Source organism: Chrysemys picta, unplaced genomic scaffold (assembly GCF_011386835.1).
Source record: "Chrysemys picta bellii isolate R12L10 unplaced genomic scaffold, ASM1138683v2 scaf1, whole genome shotgun sequence".
NCBI lineage: Eukaryota > Metazoa > Chordata > Testudines > Emydidae > Chrysemys > Chrysemys picta.
This window is the reverse complement of record NW_027052708.1, coordinates 1,179,982-1,200,183: the sequence shown is the minus strand read 5'-3', so window position 1 is coordinate 1,200,183 and position 20,202 is coordinate 1,179,982. Positions and strand designations below refer to the sequence as shown.

The 20,202-nt window shown below is 45.7% G+C and overlaps 1 protein-coding gene across 1 annotated transcript in view; it reads right to left on the bottom strand.

Moving 5' to 3' along the window:
- The window catches only part of LOC135977475 (deleted in malignant brain tumors 1 protein-like), an 82,401-nt gene that overhangs the window by 48,625 nt on the left and 13,574 nt on the right, over positions 1-20,202 (bottom strand). The window contains exons 3-7 of the mRNA XM_065578731.1: positions 13,789-14,103; positions 13,238-13,543; positions 9,057-9,374; positions 4,412-4,726; positions 3-317 (exon numbers count right to left, since the gene is read on the bottom strand). Coding sequence (XP_065434803.1) covers positions 3-317; positions 4,412-4,726; positions 9,057-9,374; positions 13,238-13,543; positions 13,789-14,103 — 1,569 coding nt within the window. The remainder of the gene's footprint in view (positions 1-2; positions 318-4,411; positions 4,727-9,056; positions 9,375-13,237; positions 13,544-13,788; positions 14,104-20,202) is intronic.

Here is a 20,202-nt window from a genome sequence, read left to right as displayed (position 1 = left end):
ACCAGTGCAAGAAATATGGGTCTCTTCTGCTCGGTTATCACATGACTTTGGATCCCCCGGCTTTGACGGGCACTGCCAGAGGGAGCTGTGCTGGTCACTACATGCAATGTGGTCCAGCCACGTGGGACCAGAACCTGCTCCATACGCAAAGTCTCTTTCAATCTGCTCTCCATCTCCACAGTTCAGCTGTTTGCAGACAATTGCTGCGATGACTCTAGACATCCCATTGGAGCAAACACTGCCCCACGTCCCATTGTAGAAAACCTCCAGCCGCCCAGCACAGTCACTGTCGCTCACCAGTCTCAGATCTGTGAACTCTAGAAGGAAATGCACAAAAAGGGAATTTAAATCTTCTGATTCTGAAATGAACTGGGGAGTGAAGAGAGAAATCTCAGTGATTGCTAATGATCCTGTTCATCATTCTGCAGGAGCTACTGCTAGAGAACCACTCCAAGAATGAGAGACTCTTTTACACACTACATGCCCCCTAGAAATACAATGGGCATCTCTGGAAGGCCACCATTTACCAGCAGCTACATTCAGATTGTAATAGATAAAGGCCGGGAAGGATTGTGACACTGGCAGGCCAGATGCCAGCTCTTGCTCAGGCTGCAGCTGAGAACCTACAATCTCATAGACCAGGCCAGGTCACCTGTATGTTATTTTGCTCAAAATAGGTATTAGTCTTGTAAGAATGTACTTAGTGTTTAGACTCTATGAAATGGTGGTTAGTTGCAGCAGGCATTAATCTCACTTACTCATAGACTCATAGACTTTAAGGTCAGAAGAGACCATTATGATCATCTAGTCTGACCTCCCGCATGATGCAGGCCACAAAAGCTGGCCCACCCACTCCTGGAATAATTCTCTCTCTTGACTCAGATGTTGATGTCTTCAAATCGTGATTTAAAGACTTCAAGTCACAGAAAATCCTCCAGCCAGCGACCCCTGCCCCATGCTGCGGAGGAAGGCGAAAAACCTCCAGGGCCTCTGCCAATCTATCCTGGAGGAAAATTCCTTCCTGACCCCAAATATGGCAATCAGCTTAACCCCGAGCATGTGGGCTAGATTCTCCAGCCAGACCCTCCGGAAAAAGTTCACTGTAGTAACTTTTAATATCCCATCATTGACCACTGTTACTAATTACCAGCGATGGCACGTTATTGACCTATTGACTAAAATCACGTTATCCCATCAAACCATCCCCCCCATAAACTTATCAAGCTTAATCTTAAAACCAGAGAGGTCTTTCGCCCCCACTGTTTCCCTCGGAAGGCTGTTCCAGAACTTCACCCCTCTGATGGTTAGAAACCTTCGTCTAATTTCAAGCCTAAACTTCCCGACGGCCAGTTTATATCCAGTTTATATCCATTTGTTCTCGTGTCCACATTAGTACTGAGCTGAAATAATTCCTCTCCCTCCCTGGTATTTATCCCTCTGATATACTTAAAGAGAGCAATCATATCCCCCCTCAGCCTTCTTTTGGTTAAGGTAATCAAACCGAGCTCCTCGAGTCTCCTTTCATACAACAGGTTTTCCATTCCTCGGATCATCCTAGTGGCCCTTCTCTGTACCCGTTCCAGTTTGAGTTCATCCTTTTTAAACATGGGAGACCAGAACTGCACGCAGTACTCCAAATGTGGTCTTACCAGTGCCTTGTACAACGGAACCAGCACCTCCTTATCCCTACTAGAAATACCTCGCCTAATGCATCCCAAGACCGCATTAGCTTTTTTCACGGCCACGTCACATTGCCGACTCATAGTCATCCTGCGGTCAACCAGGACTCCGAGGTCCTTCTCCTCTTCCGTTACTTCTAACCAATGCATCCCCAACTTATAACTAAAATTCTTGTTAGTCATCCCTAAATGCATCACCTTACACTTCTCACTATTAAATTTCATCCTATTACTATTACTCCAGTTTACAAGGTCATCCAAATCTCCCTGCAGGATATCTCGATCCTTTTCCGAATTGGCAATACCTCCCAACTTTGTGTCATCCGCAAACTTTATCAGCCCACTCTTACATTTGGTTCCAAGGTCAGTAATAAATAGATTAAATAAAATCGGACCCAAAACCGAACCTTGAGGAACTCCACTGGTAACCCCCCTCCAACCTGACAGTTCACCTTTCAGTATGACCCGCTGCAGTCTCCCCTTGTAATGGCTGTGGTCCATGCTACAAGAAAATATGTAAGTTTTGCTTTATAACTGAACATTTTTGCTCTGAACTTGTGAACTCAGGCACGGGAATGATCCCCCGCATCCATCCCCTGCATGTAGTACATGCAGAAGGCCTCATCCCATCCCTTTGAAGGATGGAATGGGAAAATAAAAATAGCAGATATGATGATTGTTCATCTTTTTGGCCGTTTGAACTGTGACAGGGCTAGAGACCCCAAACTGAAGCCAGAGACCCCAAGGGGTTACCTCTGGGTCAGCACTGAAGGACATTTGGAATTGAAAGATCACTACAACTCTGTCACTCCTAGGATGTAAATGGTAACTCATTTGTGTGTAGATGTTTGCTTGCTTTAACTGTTTGAATAACCCTTTTAATTCTTTTTCCTAGTTAATAAACCTTTATATAGTTTGTTACAGGATTGGCTACAGGCATTGTCTTTGTTATAAGATCCAGGGTACCAACTGATCTGAGTAAGTGACTGGTCTCTTGGGACAGGAAGAAACCTGAATGTGGTGTGATTTTTGGTGTAAGTGTAAGTGACCAATTATCATTAAGTCCAGTTTGTCTGGGTGACAGCATAGACTGGAGAGTCTAAAGGGACTGTCTGTGGCTCCATAGTAAGATAAATACAGTGATACAGGACTAAGTTCCCCCTAAGCTGCGCAGCCATGTGTACGCACAGCAGGCTATCAAAGGCCACATAGGCGCACAGCCACAGGGGCCTGGACTGGAGAGGCACCTCTTCCCCAGCACCAGAGCTGCCACAGTGGGGAGAGGTGCCTCTCCCCTGGCCCAGGGCTGCTGCAGCAAGAGAGGGCTTGGGGGAGGTATCTTCCCGCTGCAGCTCCACGGCAGCCTGCACCCCATAGCCCACACCCCCATGGCCCCACCCCATCCACGGCCCCACCCGATAGCCCACACCCCTAGCCAGAGCTCTCATCCCCCGCATATTCCCAAATCTCTGCCCCAGCCCTGAGCCGCCTCCCACACTCCAAACCCCTCGGCCCCAAACCCAACACGCATCACCTCTATACTGGTGCACATAACAAAATCCATTCCGCACATGGATGTAAAAAATTAGAGAGAACATTGGTCCAGAACTTCACATCTGTTACTGTCGTGGTGAAAAGCGACAAAGAGTCACCTTATAGACTAACAGCCGTATTGGAGCATAAGCTTTCGTGGGTGAATGCCCACTTCGTCAGACACATGTGGTGTGTCTTGGTGAAATCTACTTATAGACACACCACCAGTTTGCCTTGTTTCTCACCATCTGCGCTGAGGTGGGCACTCAGTGCTGTGAGCCACTCCAGACAGCGCAACAGGGATCATGAGAGCAAATAGTTTGACCTTCTGTAAAACAGCTCATAGAGCCTAATAACTTGAGTATGATGTAAGCATCGCTTCCAGAAAGGCATCCGGTCTAGACAGGAAGACTTCAAGAGATGCAGAATGCACCATTTCCCTGGTAGTTTGTTCTGATGGTTAATCACCCTCCCTGTTAAAAACCTGGGCCTTATTTCTGATGTGAATTTGTCTGGTTTCAGCTTCCAGCCATCGACTCTTGTTCTGCCTTCCTCCATTAGATTAAAGAGCTCTTTAGTAAGTGTATGTTCTCCTTGTGACGGAACTTATGCACTGTAATCAAGTCACCTCTTGATCGTTTTGATAAGCTAAACAGATTCAGCATCTTAAATTTCTCACCGTAAGGCTTTTATTCAAGCCTTCAGATCACTTTTGTGGCTCTTCTCTGCTTCCTCTCCAATTTTTGTGGACATCAGAATTGGACACAGTATTCCAGTATCTGTCTCACCAGTGCCATACACAAGAGTAAAAATTAGTCCCGATTCCTACTCACTACTCCCCTGTTTATACATCCAAGGTTTGCATTAGCCCGTTTTGCCACACACAGCACTGGGAGCTCATGTTCAGTTATTTCTACACTAGGACCCTACATCCTTTTCAGTCACTGCTTTCCATGATACAGTCTCCTTTAGATACCTGAGACGCAGCATTCTAACACTAGGGAAATCTTGCAATATCTCTAATATCTCTAGGTGGGAGCTGAGGAGTTTCTAATGGTGACCCTGGTAGGTAGTTACTCAAGGGAAAGGGAGGCAGAGACAGTCAGGGAAAGTATCATTCTCAGTGACCTCCTTAAACATCTGCCCGCTCCATTAAATCCCCTGGTAACATGGCTCACAAGAGCATTCACAGAACAGACCTGAGCAGAGAACTCCCGCGTCCTCTTTGTGTCTGCAGTTGTGCTGGCCCCAGCCTCTGGAAGGACACGCCCAGATATCGGATTCATTCCCAGAGCAGTTCACATCATCCAGCCAGATCTGCCCTGTTCCTTGACCATAATGAGCAGAGACAGTTGCATTGATGGCATGTCCACATCCCAGTTGTTTGCAAACGACATTGGAGTCTGGCAGGTCCCAGGAATCATCACAGACTGTCCCCCAGCTGCCATTGTAATAAATCTCCACTCTCCCGGCACAGCGACCTGCCCCATTCACCAGTCTGATCCTCCTGCTCCCTGCAGGGATAGATCCCAGCTGTTAATGTGCAATAGAATGATAACTAAACAGCTTCCGTGCAAATCAATGACGATGCTACAATGTCTGAGATACTGAAAAATTTGTGTCTTTAACAAGAAACATAAAGAGAAGAAGTCAGTAGAATTAGGAAATGCTGAGGACTTTGTGATGAAACTTCTGATAAAAAACATTTAAAGGGACACGACCTAATCCTGAACCTTTAGTCATCCGAGTCATCCTTATGGGACAGCTCTTGAAAGTAAGAACTACTAGTGAAGCTAAAGCTTTGCAGAATCAGCTCCTACTTGGAAAACTTGAACATTTTCAAACAGGTCTTCTAAGGATTCACAAGAAATATCATATTAACTAACAAATTTATCAGAAATTCCAATTTTCTTTTAAATTGTTACAGACTTGGGAGGTTCCAGAGGCTTGGAGAAAATTAGACTTGGGACCCATTTATTTTCCAAATAAAGGAAGAAAGGCAGGTGGATACATGTACCTACGGTAAAGTCTAATAGACTTAGGGCTCTATTCTAATGCTGCTGAAGTCAATAGCAAAGCTCTCCCTGCCCTAATGGGAGCAGGAATGGGCCCTTACTGTGCCATAGTTACCCTGGAACTGGAATGTGCATGAACAATGATTTCAGTGCAGTAACAGTACAGTGCATGATACAGGTGTTTATTAAAAAATCTGTTATTTGAAGAAAGACATTGTTTATTTACCTTCCCAAGACAAGAACCATATGAACATAAGAGCTGCCAGCCTGGGTCAGACCAGAATTCTGTCTGCAAAAGTGGCCTGTACCAGAGCCGTACTCTGATCATCTAAGCTAATAGCCATAGATGGACCTATCCTCCAGGAACTTATCCAGTTCTGTTTTGAACCTAGTTATACTTTTGTCCATCACAACATCCCATGGCAATGAGTTCCACAGGTTAGCTGTGTGTTGTGTGAAAAAGTTCTTCCTCTTGTTTGTATTAAACCTGCTGCCTATTAATGTAATCAGGTGATTCCTCGGTTTTGTACTGTGTGAATGGGTAAATAACATTTCTCTACTCACTTTTTCCACACCATTCATTATTTTATAGACCTCTATCATACCACCCCAATGTGTTTCTTTTCTTAGCTAAACAGCCCTAATCTTTTTAGTCTCTCCTTTGACAGAAGCCATTCTGTACCCTTCAACATCCTTGTTGCCCTTCTCAGTACCTTTTCCAGTTCCACTATATCATTTCTATGGATGGGGCAACAAGAACTGGACATAGTATTCAAGGTATGGGTGGACCATGGATTTATTGTGATAGTTTCTGTCTAATTTTCTTTCCCTTTCGTAATAGTTCCTAATATACCATTAGCCTTTTTGATCATTTCTCAATTTTCAGCAGTTTTCAAAGAATTATCCACAGTGACTCCAAGATCTCTTTCTTTGGTGGTAACGGCTAATTTAGAAGCCATCGTGGTATATGTGTCGTTGGGATTATTTTTTTCCAATGTGCATTGGTTTGCACTTATCAACAATGAACTTCACCTGCCATTTTGTTGGCCAGTCACGCAGTATTGTGAGATCCCTTTGTAACTCCTCGTAGCCTGCTTTGGACTGAACTATCATCTACAAGCTTTGCCATTTTACTGTTCACCCCCTTCTCCAGATCATTTATTAATATGTTGAACAGCACAGGTACCAGTACAAATCCTTGTGGTGACCTGCTGTTCATGTCTCTCCATTGTGAAAAGTGACCATTTATTCCTACCCTTTGTTTCCAATATTTCAACCAGTTACTGATCCATGAGAGGACCTTCCCTCGTATCCCAAGGCTATTTAACTTCCCTACGAACCTCAGTGAGGGACCCTGTCAAAGGTTTTCTGAAAACCCAAGTACGCTGTATCAGCTGGATCACCCTTATACATATGCTTGTTTACTTCCTCAGAGACTGGAGAGGCATGACTTCCCTTTACAAAAGCCTTGTTGACTCTTCCCCATCAAATCATGCTTATCTCGGTGTCTGATAATTTGGTTCTTTACTGTAGTTTCTACCAGTTTGCCTGGTGCTGATGGTAATTGCCAGGAACTGCTCCGGAGCCCTTTTAAAAAATCAGCCTTACATTAGTTACCTTCCTGTCATCTGATACAGAAGGTGATTTCAGTGATAGGTTACATACAACAGTTAGAAGTTCTGCAATTTCATATTTGAGTTCCTTCCGGACTCTTGTGCGAAAACCATCTGGTCCTGGTGACTTATTACTGTTTAGTTTATCAATTTGTCTAAAATATCATCTTATTACACATCAATTTGGACTGTACATCAGATTTGTCACCCGAAAAGGATAGCTCTGATGTGGGGATCTCCCCCACATCTTCTGCAGTGAAGATTTATGCAAAGAATTAATTGAGCTTCTTGCAATGGCCTTGTCTTCCTTGAGTGCTCCTTTAACACCTTTGTCACATTTGTTATTTAGTGGCCCCATGGTCTGTATGGCAGGTTTCCTGCTTCTCATGTACTTAAAACAATTTCTAGAGGTAGTTTTTGTGTCTTTAGCAATCTGTTACAATAGTGATGTACAATCAGTAGCAATAAAAATATTATCATATAATCCTCAATTCCTTTTTCTTTTCAGTGAAGAAAAAAGATGTACTATTAAGATTAGGACATAACAATACCACATTATAACAAAAAGTTTTACTTAATCACCAAGAGAAATAGGGTTATGTATGACTTCCTTTTCCTGTTAATAATAATAGAATCTAATTCTGATATAGCACAGTTCATTGATAGATCTCAAAGCACTCTACAAAGGAGGTCAGTGTCATTATCCACATGTTACAGATGGGGAAACTGAGGCACAGAGAGGTGACTGACCTGCTTGAGGTCACCAGCAGGCCAGTGGCAGAGCTGGGAGGAAACCCCAAGTCTCCTGAGTCCTGTTCCAGTGCTCTGTGAAATAGGACACATTGCCTCCCCCTCTTTTCTTTTTTGATTCTGGATGCCCCATTATTGAAGAATTTAAGATAAGAAGCCAGTGTATTTACGTATTTACTGACCTGTTCAGAAAATTATCTCTTCTGCCCAACAAATGTTAGGATAGATATCAATATTTTTCATTGCCAGATTTTTCCATTATTCTTTCAAAAAAAAAAAAAAAACAACCCCCAGCAAAAACCCATCTGATTGTTTTTGTGGTGAATGTGGGGGCAGGGTAGAGGTTACTGCTGTGTACCCTGAATGTGACCTACTAATTTGACTTTTAAGATGGTGTCACAGTGTCAGAGGGAACAGGCAGCTCTGTCCCACAGGTCGATATAGTCACAAGCCCAGTGAAGCCATTAAAGCTGGATGGAGCTGACTGCGGGACAGTGGAGCAATCATCATGGGGATGTTCTCCTAGATGGCCTGGCTGGCCAACTGGGAAAACTAGTCTGAGGCAGGAGGAAGATTTCACCTGGCCTGTAACACAGACCACTGAGCAATATGGTAATTGAGCCCAGACACACACAGGGCAGGTGGGGACTTCCAGAAAAAGCAACTTCACAGAGAAAGGGGAGCAGAGTGGGGCAGACAAACTGAGCCCAGCTGGGTCTCATGAGCACCTTGGTTCTTACAAGAACACAGGCTCATTCTGTTCTTTTCCTGTTACTCCCCAGGGAAGCCCAGCTCACTTAATTTGCAGTGAAGCAGCGATTAGATGAGCTGCAACACAAGTGTGGGGGGTTTGTTTTTTTAAACCCCTTTTGCTCTAAAGCATTGTTCCAGCTGCTGATTAAAGTGCTTTGTTCTGAGTACGCTGTAGGTCACTATCACAGGACATAAGTTTCCCAGGGGAAGAAATGCTGGTGCCTGAAACCCAGTCAGACCTGCAGGGTGCTGAGCGGTTGGTTTGCACAGGGTAGTGTAACCAGGCCAGGCCTGACGGAGGAAGAATCTCAAGATTCCACCCCAAGACAGGCCAGGGCAAGTGGGCCAAGACCTGATGTGGGTGCACATAGAGACACCAGAAAGGGGAGAAAGGTGCAGCTAACCCTGTAACCATGACAATGTTCAATGAAAATAAAAAGAAGTTTGTGAAAATTTCCATAATAAGGAAACAGTTTTACATCTGAAAATGCAAGACAGACAAAGAGGTTGCTGCAATGCATTAACCTATCTGGTGGCTGTGCTTTTCTCTGTACATAATACTATATTTTTACAACAGAGTTTGACCCTCAGATCCACATATTTTCAAGGTCTGATGAGATCACAGCACAAGGTGAGATGTTTACAAGCCCTAGGACAGGTCATGTTCCCCTTGAACAAGGACAGGATGTTTGCAAGATTTCATAGTAAGTCACCTGAGCAAACGACGCCAACATCATCAGCAATTCCTGCCTGCTCTGCCTGAGACATGGAGGTGATGCAGAGCGTCAGATTAGTCTCGTTTCCTGCACACTGGACACTTCTCAGTCCCACGGGGCCCGTTCCTCGCTCAGACTTAGCGGGGTTATAAGCTTTCTCAGCGACTCCGCACTGGAGCTCCCTGCACACCACGCTGGCATCATCCATGTCCCACTGGTCATCCAGCACTCTGCCCCACACACCACGGAGGGAAATCTCAACTCTCCCGTCGCACCGGCTCTCTCCATTCAGCAGTCTGAGTGATTCAGAGCGACCTGGGCTCAGGAGAGATGAGAAACACACTGAATAACACTCCCTGTTATACACTAGAAATAATCTATACTATGCAAGAAATTATGGAAGGTTTCTAACTCAGAGGGTATTAACACAGTGATTGTGTATCACAGGGTTAAAAGGAGTAACCTCTGCAGAAGCTTTTTTGTTTTTTGTTTTGTTTTGTTTTTTGAATCTCTAAGTGCAGGGTGCTATAAGGATTGTAACACCCAGCTGGGCAGAGGGATTTGTTAGCATATCATGGAAGATGCTGAGCTCGCAGCTACACTCTATTTTTATCCTGCCAGTCCCCTTGAGCTGGGAATTACATGCCCAGCACGGAGTGTAGATGTACCTGTGGCCCAGGGAGTTCCCCAGTGCCAACCCTCAGAGTGCACTCCATACCACAACTCTCTTCTGGCCTGACACGCTCATTACCTCAACTTACTGGTGTTGAAATCTGCATCTAAAACGTGTTGTGTAAGTTGTCATGCAAACTGCTATCATGCTGGTCTTTAATATTGTTGTGTGGTGCATGAACAGGTGAGGTTTAAAGAATGATAGATGTGTGCCTAAGCCCAGCTGTCCTAAACAAAGGGCTGTTGTTTCACGGGCTTGACTGTGTCTCCATTGTAAATTAATTAAGTTGAAAGCAAAGCAAAGAAACCCCCATTTACATGTAAGGTAAACAAAGCCATCAGGCAAACAAGTGGGGGATGATAAGCCCTTAACAATCTTGATGGGGGATGGAGGCTGCACCTCCAGGAAGCCTTCCTGCCTCTTCAAACAGGGTGAATGAACTTTGGGAAGATATGAGCAGAGGCAAAAATCCATTTTGTGATCCATCGCCTCAGGGACAGAGGAGGAGCAGCGCCCTTTGAGGTCATGGAAAGTGGATCCTCTTGGCCTGGAACCCAAGAGTAGCTGGAACTGACTCTAGGGGAGAAATCTGCTTAGACAGAGACTGTAACTTGCTGGAGTTAAGTTTTAGTCACTAGAAAGCGTGTTTTGTTTTCTTTTACTTGTAACTATACTTGTGTCTTGCACTGTTAATTATTCTTCCTTAAATATCTGTTCTTTGTTAATAGACTCACTCTAGTTTTATTACAAAACCATCCCAGTGCACTGTATAAAACTGAAGAGTAAAATCCTGAGCCAAACTAGCAGGCTGGTGTCTCTTTGGAGGCAGCGCACTTGATAACTTCTGTGAGTACTCAATGAGAGTGACTGACCGCGGCCGAATGACGGCTCTGGGGAATTCGGGCACTGGGGTTCACTGATGGGTCCCGGTAAGGCGAGGTTTGGACTGGCAGAATCCTGAGGCGTTGCTAGCCGGGCAGGCGAGCTGGTGTGGCAGGGAGCTGACAATAGCTGAGCAGCAGCAAAGCTCTCATTTGCTGAGGCAGAGCAGTAACCGTGTCTGACAGTTCTGAGTGACCTGAGCAAGGCCTCACATATCCTCACTTTCACCATCTGTAAAATGGAGGGGATAATAATCCCACCTACTGCCCAGGAGCTTTGTGAGGATCAACTAATGTCTGGACAGAACTTTGAACACATCAAGTGCTACAGAAATGGTGAGTGCTCTGAAGAATCAGGTCCTGGGGGTCTCAGGTTAGTGCCCCACCACCCCAACTTAGTGGAAACTTTGGCTTTAATCACAAGAGGTAAAACTTTCAAAAGCGCCTAAATGACCAGGAGCCTAACTCCCTTTTCAAAATGGGACTTGAGCAAAGAGCTGCTGAATGGTAGTGGGGCTCCATGGTAGTGGGGCTCCTAAGTTGACTTCCATTTTCAAAAGTAAGTCCCTAAATCACTGATCACTTATGGAAATGTTACCATGGGAAACATCCACCCAGTGCGGTGAATGATGCAGGAGCTGAGTGAAACAAATAGTTTGGAAGCATCCAATTAGACTGTATCATAATGTGTATGCAAAAGGGGGCAGGGAGGATTAGAAAGGATAACAAACAAACTGATGGTATTTCCTAAATTTGGAGTATTTGACTTTGACTAAATAAGATTATCCTTTTTTTTTTGTATGTGACGTAAATATTAGAGCTGGTTGAAACTCCCAAATTTTTTCCTGTGAAGTATTTCAAATGCAATATTTCAGTTTTTCTCTAGATTTTGACCTTTGAAAATGGAATGAGAATTATTGTTTAGATTCTAACTAAAATGTTGTTTCATTTCAACTTCCATTTCAGTTTGACAGTTTAAGATTCTCCTGCCTCCTCTCCCGTTTTATTTTTTCCTGTTTTTCCCCACTGTAGAAATTTTGGGGGAAAAAAAAAGTATCAGGAAGCAAGAAAAACACTTCTGAACCTTTTTCACCTGCAAATGTGTGATTTTTTTTAAAGGGTGTGGGGGAGAAAGTGCTGCTTTCTTTGTGGCATGCTACCAAAAATATCCTCAGGAACTCATGTGAGAGACGGGAAATAGTTATGATCAGCAGTTTATAAGTCAGCCAAAATGGAAGGAATTTCACTGAAGTAAGGGGAGTTCCTGGCCCCAGCACTAGGGTTACCATATTTTGAGTGTCCAAAAAGAGTACACTCCACGGGGCCCCGCCCCCGCCCCCTGCCCCGCCCATGCCCCCGCCCCAACTCCACCCCTTCCCCAAAGTCCCCGCTCCAACTCCGCCCCCTCCCCTGCTTCCCGCAAACATTTGATTCGCAGGAAGCCTGAAGCAGGCAGCAGGTAAGCTTGGGGTGGGGAGGTGGGGGGAGGAGGCGCGGCCCAGTCTGGCCCCCCCAACCGAGCGGCTCCCTCCGGCGGCCGGCCCCAGTGTCTCCAGCCTGGCTCGGCTCCTGGGGTGCCGGCACCGGGCCAGCCCCCAGCCGAGCACCCCCGGCCTCTGGCGCCGGCCCCACACCGCCGGGCCCGGCCCAGGCCCCCGGCCCCGCACCCCCAGGCCAGCCCTCGGCCGAGCACCGCCGGCCCCGGCCCGGCCCGGCCCGGCCCCCGGCCCAGCATCGCCGGCCCCGGTTTAGCACCCCTGGCGCCCAGCCCCGGCCCCGGCCCCGGCCCCCGGCCCCAGCCCGGCCCCCGGCCCAGCACCGCCGGCCCCCGGCCCCACACCGCCGGGCCCGGCCCGACCCCTGGCCCCGGCCCCCGGCCCAGCACTGCCGGCCCTGGCCCGGCCCAGCACCCCTGGCCCCCGGCCCAGCACCCCCGGCCCCACACCGCCAGGCCCAGCCCAGCCCCCGGCCCTGCACCCCCGGGCCAGCCCCCGGCCAAGCACCCCCGTCCCAGCACCGCCGGCCCCAGCCCGGCCCCCGTCCCAGCACGTCCCTATTTTCCCGGACATGTTCGGCTTTTGGGGATTTCCCCCCAGATGGGGATTTGAGGCCCAAAAAGCCGGACATGTCCGGGAAAATCCGGACGTATGGTAACCCTACCCAGCACTGACCCCTTGCTGAATTGCAAAGGCCGGCTGCAAGCAGTGAAGGCATGAGGGGTTCTCCAGAAGGTGGTGAGAATATTTTATAATAGAAAGTATGAAGCAACCTCTAGAGAGGGGGCCGCTCCACCTGTAATTACTAGAGTAATGATTTGAAGAAGGATGGGGACAGTGGGTTGGTGACATTTATGAAACTCCAAGGACAAATTCTGTCCCTGCTTTACTGCCCGGCATAAGCACATGTTTGCAGAAACTCTTCCAGAAGAAACCAGGGCTTTTCCTGGTCGTAACTATTCTGGTGATAATATACTTAATTTTATTTTATTTGTAATATATTATTTATTTTTATATGTGGTTTAGAATCTAGCTCCCTCTCCCCTTGCTGTGCCCTGAGGTTCCCCTGCTCTGGGGTCAGTGTCACACACTGAGGGGCAGGTGTCCTTAATCCAGCATTACACTTACCTGAGCAAACCACACTGGCATCATTGTCATGGGAGCACTGAGAGGCCCCCAGAGCAGTAACAGGGCATTGGCTCAAATGGGGTTCAGTCCCTTTACAGTGATATGTGTCTGTCCAGACAGAGCCAGTTCCCTTCCCAAAATACGCTTCTCCTGGAGCCAATACAGCGAATCCACAGTTGAGCTGATGACAGAGAACGTTGGCATCTGGTAAATCCCAGCGTGAGTCACAGAGGGTTCCCCAGGCACCAAGAACCTGGATCTCCACCCTCCCTGAGCACTCTGTGCTGCCATTCACCAGCCGGAACCCTGTGTATCCTGGGGAGAAGGGAGAAGGGGTTTAGAGAGGGAGCATTTAAGATATATTATAGCAAATAGTTAAAGAAAGGAAAGTCAGGGGGCACTTGATCCCTTTCTCATTATCTTGGCTTTTTTTGGGTTTTGATCCAACCCTATCAAGCCCAGCTCCCTATACAGTGAGATCAGTACATTGCTTCACCCTAATCTAGAATACATGTCATTGGGATTTTAAAGCTATTATGCTGAATTCTTACGTGAGCATATGACACCGGCATCATTTATGTGTGAGCATCTCTGATTCACTTGTGATATCCTGGGACAGGAGAACAGGAGAGACTCATTCCCCACACACTGGAATTCTTCAGTCAAGATCTCGCCTTGTCCTTCTCCAAAGTCACCTCCTCCTGGGATAGATACAGCTATTCCACACTGTAGTTCATTACAGATAACGTTGGCAACTTTGTGATCAAAGTGTGCATTACAGACTGTTTTCCACGTGTTTCCACGTTTTATCTCCACACGTCCTGAGCAGGCACCATCTCCTCCAACCAGCTGGGGTTTAATGTGTCCTAGAAAGACAATGGAGGCTGAAAATTATAAAGGGCATTTGGGAGTTGGGGTGCTCCACTGGTATAAAATTTGCCTATAAGCTCATACTGGGTCAGTGGCAAAGTGAAGGCAGCAATAGAAATAAAAAGGCAATATATTAAAAAATGGAAATAGTGGGAATTTGAGCAAATCAATATGCATTAAAAGTTATTATATGAAGAAAACTGATAAGGGAAGCTAAAGAGATCAGGATAAAATCTGTGACTGGGAGGACTATGAAAAATAAGGAGTTTTTTAAGTATATTAGAAGCAAACAAACAAACAAATCCTAACAATGCTATAGGCCCATTAGAAATGGAGATGGTGAAATTGTTAATAATGAGGTAGAAAAGGCAGAGGTGTTCAATACACATTTCTGGTTTTGGACAGCAGCAGGATGTCTATTCATATCCTGTGAAGAGGATGAATCTCTCTCCAATCTATTGGTACCTAAGGAGCATGTTAAATGGCATTTATCAGGGATCAACATTTTTTTACATCAGCAGGCCTGAATAGCTGATAAAACCATAGAATAATAGAAATGTAGGGTTGGAAGGAACCTCAAGAGGTCATCTAGTCCGTCTCCTCACACCAAGGGATGTTTAAGTACACCTAGGCTACCCCAATAGATGTTTGTCTAACTTGTTCTGCAAAGTCACCAATGATGGGCAGTACGCAATCTCCCTACGTACCCTGTTACAGTACTTAATTATCCCTCTAGTTAGAAAGTTTTTTCTAATATCTAATTTGAATCTCATTTGCTGCAATCTAAGATGATTGTCTAATCCTACCCTTGGTGGATATGGACAAAAATTGACAAACAACCTTTCAGTTATTTGAAGACTGTTATCAGTTCACCTCTCAGTCATCTCTTCTTTATACCGAAAATGTCCAATTCTTTCAACATTTTCTCATAAATCATGTTTTCTAAACCACTTACTCTGTTTGTTGCTCTCCTCTGGACATTCTGCAATTTGTCATTATCTTTCTTAAACAGTGATAAGCAAAACTGGACACAGAACTCCAGCTGAGGCCACACCAGAGCTAAGTAGAGCGGGACAATTACCTCCTGTGTCTTACATATGACATTCTTGTCAATACAATTCCGAATGACATTTCCCTTTTTCACAGCAGCATCACAACTTTTCAGATTGTGATCCACTATAACCTCGAGATCATTTTCTGCAGTTATTCCCCATTTTAGGGTTTTTGCATTTGATTTTTCCTTCCTAAGTCTAATGTTTTGCACTTGTCTTTACTGATTTTCAATTTACTGATCTCAGACCAATTCTCCAGTTTATCAAGATCATTTTGAATTTTAACCCTGCCTTCCAAAGAGCTTGTGACCCCTCTCAGCTTCATGTCATCCCCAAATTGTGTACGTGTATCTCTACTCCATCACCCAAGTCATTTACGAAAATATTGAACAGTACCAGACCCAGGACAGTGTTATTTTGTATTTATCCATAGGAACACAGCAATCATAGAGAAAAGAATAAAGCAAGTGAAGGCCTACAGGCCTATGTCTTACCTAAAGCTCAGCTTTTCCCTCACAACCTGGGCTGACTCGGCTTATCCCAGGAACCCCTGCTTCTGGGGACTGTGTTTCAGTCTCCTTCCCTGCAGACCCTGCCTCACCCCCTCTGTTCATCATGGCTTCCCTGTTAACAATTCCCAAGCTCGCAGTTTAAGATTTCCCACCTCAGGGGCCCATCCCAAGGAAGGGGGCTTGTGCTCAGCTTGGCCAGATGCAAAAGTTCAAAATCCCTGACACCTGTATTGTCAGTTAAGTACCAGTAATTGGGTTCTATGAAACCATTGTCTGCCATCCTGGGACATGTGGGGAGCTCAGACGGGGGTTTCCCTTTGAACCCTGGTAGCAACTGTGAAAATAGCAGTAAAAGGGACTGAGGTACACATAATATTCACAGAAATACAGATATAGCCCATGTTCTATGCAGTGGTCATAGTGGACAAAGAACTGAACGTGAGCTCCCAGTGTGATGCTGCTGCAAAAACGGAGACAGTGATCCTTGGATGTATAAATAGGGGAGCAATGAGTACAACTGGCTAAAATGCAGGACTTCCAGTGTACAGGAAATGTCACTATTTTAAAATTCCCTGCGAATTAGAAATCCAGCTAAAATTTTGTTTTGGAAACTCCAGCCCATGGTGTATCCAACATGAAATTTGCTCCCAGGAACCCCAACAGATGTGGGGTGACATTGACATCCTTGTCAGTTTCACCACTGTTAACATCAGGACAAGCATGTCAATTTCTCACAGCCACTGCTGGGGCTCTGGGGCAGGTTCATCATGTGGCCTGCCCTGGACTGGGGACCCCTGGGCTTCCATACTCCTTGGCCAGCTGGCAGCCTAAATAGGCAAATATTCGGTCTCAGTCTGGGACATTCTGCAAGGCAGGGCTGCCCCAGAACTACAGACCCTGGGACACCAGAACCCATCCCAGGACTTCCAGGATTCCTGATGCAGACCCTGGAGCTGAGCCTTGGTTAGAGCTGGGGCTCCCAGGGCTTTCAGGTTCCTATCCCATGACAGAGAGCCTGAAAGCATTGGCAGGGCTGCCCTGGAGGTACAGACCCTAGAAAGACCAGGGTCTCCAATTCTGGGGCAATCTGTATGGTGGGTCTGCCCAGAGCTAGAAGACTGGGGTATCCAGCCCCGGGACAATCTACATGGCAGGACTAACAGGAGCCACCAGGGAACCTGGCAGGGAACCATGGACATTTTCACCAGACCCTGCTTGCGGTTTCGAGAAAGTTCGTTGAACCCGATTCACTTTCATGATAAATGTTGAGTTCAACAAACTGGCATTTTCCAGTGAAACTCTGGTTTGCCAGATAATTTCCAACCAGCTCTAGTAGGGAAGTGATTTTTCCTCTGTATACAGCACTGGGGAGACAGATACTGCATCTGCTTTTAGTGTCCACATTGTAAGAAAGATGTTAAAAAATTGGAAAGGGCGCAGAGAAGATCCACAATAATGATTTCTGGGCTTGAAAATGTGCCCTGCAGTGAGAGATTTAAGGAGGTTAATCTGTTCAGTTTATCAAAAAGATGACCTAGACATGTCTTCCCATGGACAAAACACTGCATATTAAAGGCCTTTTTAATCTAGTGGAGAAAGGCATAACAAGAATCAAAGGATGGAAGTTAAAGCCAGATAAATTCCTATTGGAGGTAAGGCATACATTTTTCACAGTAATACTGATGATACATTGGAACAAACTACCAAGGGAAGCAGAAGCTTCTCCACCTCCTGAAGTATTCACAACAAAATTGGATATATGCTTTAGCCAAACACAAGGTTAGATGAAGTACAGGAGTAATTGCTTTAAATTCTATAGCCTTTGTTAACCAGGAGGTCAGACTAGATCTAAAGCACCCTGCTGGCCCTAAAATCTATACAGCTATGAATCAAAAAGAAAGTTAAAGTTTGCAAAGTGAAGCACTCAAACATTCAGAATGTCAGAATGCCTGTGAAACCTTCATTAGTCCCATCCACTTTTGCTTCCCCTACTAATTCTTCTATGCTTGCAGGTTCATTGTCCAGAACATGAACCTGGCAAAAACATGGTTGTTTTTGCAAAAACACAAACACTAATGAGAAGTGCTAGGCACTGGCACGTGCATGAACACATTCCAGAAGGGTAATACCAGAACACCTTGATATAGGGCATGATGTAAACACACTCCCCAATGATGATACAGGGACACACTGACCCCTCCTAAAGATAAGGTCAGGATGACAGGGGGATGGATAGAGATGTTTTAATCCAACCAAAATGTACAAGGGAAAGGGTGATAATTAACCACGTCAGAGGGGCAAGACGTAACTTGTTTGTATCAGAGTATAAAAGACAGGTCACAGAGGGGATGTCTTTTTCTGTCCTCGGCGGGTGGGGGCGTGGAAAGTCTCGCCACTCACTGAGCCAAGTCCATTGTAAGGGGCATAGATGTGCCAGTGTAACTGTAGACATTGATCTGGGGAGCTGGTACTGCATTTTGTCAGCAATAAACCTGGCCAAGCGCCTTTGCCACTGAACCCCATCTGTAGACTTCTTGGGCAGTTTGATCGAGACCTGCTGCATCAGCTACCTCTGCAGAGCTGGTGCAACACACAGAGAGAAAACACACACAGCCAACAGCTGACAACACCTGGGAGGCTGGGAAGTGTTATTATCTCCATTTTATGCACAGAGAACCAGAGACGCTATGGCCAAAATTATCAAAAGCATCCACTGATTTTGGGTGCCCAACTTGAGATACCCATGTACTGTTTTTTCAGAGTACTTAGGCTTGTGCAGCACAGCTCCCACTGACTTCAGTTTACAGCAGCACGTGCTGAGCACTTCTGCAAATCAGACATGCATAGTCTCAAGGGGGCCACCCATAAAATGAGGAACACACAATTAATGACCACCTGTGAAACATTTGGTTTCAGTGACTTGCCAAGCATCACATAGGAACTCTGTGGAAGAGGCAGGGATAGAATCCAATTACCCAGGGCAGCATTCAGCTACCTTAACAAGAGACTCTCCTTTCTCTTTCTGCAATCCCCTGCCTCACACACAACACACTTCACAGTTTCTGCAACAAATGAGGCAGGGGTCCTACAGACAACTGCATCCTTAACTCCACAATCCTGATTCAGAGCACTGTCAATTCTGTGTGCTGCATGAAGCAGGGGTCCTGTGGAGAAAATAGCAAGTTATCTTGTAATGAAAGACTGAATCTTAATGCATATGTAAAGATGGGCCAAAATAGAGTTTAATTTAATTCTTTAATTCTGCCATTTCTTTATTTTTACAGCTCAACATTTGCAAACTTAATGTTCCTTGAAAGTAAAGTTTTGTGCATAATTTCCTAGGTTTTTAAAACAGAAAACTAAAAACAGTTCCCGGATGTGGAATCATGTTGACACCCACATGGGTTATCAGCAGCTTTTGAGCCTTTAGATCCGCCCCAAAAATCTCTGCCACTTGAGCTAATGGAGTAACTGACAGCACTAGTAGGTCATCATTCTCTTTGTGGACCAGCACTAGAGGGGAATCAGAAGATTTTGTTGGAGGGTTTGATAAATATTTGCTGACAGCAGGGGAATGGCAAAAATCAGGGATATTGGGTTCCATTCCAGGCTCTGGAGAGATGTGTGTTCTAGTGGTCACAGATCCTTCTTCCTCTGTTCCCCCAAGCCTAACCCCTTCTGCCCTATCCCCTCTAAACTGCCCTTGTCCCTGTCCTGTCTCTTCCCCATCCCTTGCTCTGTGTCCCAGTCCTATTCTCCTTGTCTACCCAGTTCCCGTTTCCACTCCTCAAGCTTCTCATCCCCAGACTCACTATCCTTGCCAAGCCAATCCTGGATTTCACCTCTGGCTTCCCCAGCCAAATCCCAGTTTCCCCCCTGTTCTTTGTGCTGTCCCTTCCCTCTGGGGTCCTCGTGTGATCTGTTTCCCATTCCCACATTTGCATTAGGTTGTCCTGTCTGCCCCAATCCCTGGTTTCCCTCCCTGGATGCCTCATCCAATCTCAAGGCTTCTCTACAAGAACACTTAGTTTGTGGCAAAATTTACCCCACTCTAGCCTGCTGCACACTGAGTATCTGTGTGGAACCTGCTGCTGCGCACTAACATTCCCCTAGTGCTTTGAAACAGGACTAGATCTGTTCCCTAGGGAACTGTTAGGACTTGTCTTCCCTACCGCGCTGTATCAGTGCCAGTGCATCGATGTAATGGTGCTGATTTAGCATGTCTGATGAAGACGCATTATGTCGATGGGAGAGCTATGCTGTTGAGAGCTTCATTTTTCTTCAAATTTGGTATAATGAGAAGATTCCAGAAGACTTGAGACATGCCAACATTGTTACCATCTTTAAAAAAGGAGATAAGTCAGAGGGTGGAAATAATCGTGGCATTGCCTTGCTACCTACAGCAGGGAAAATTCTTACCTGTATTCTTTTAAACCGATTACTTCCCCTTACTGAGGAAATATTGCCAGAATCTCAGTGTGGTTTCAGACCATCCCACAGGACAACTGACATGATCTTTGTTGCCCACCAA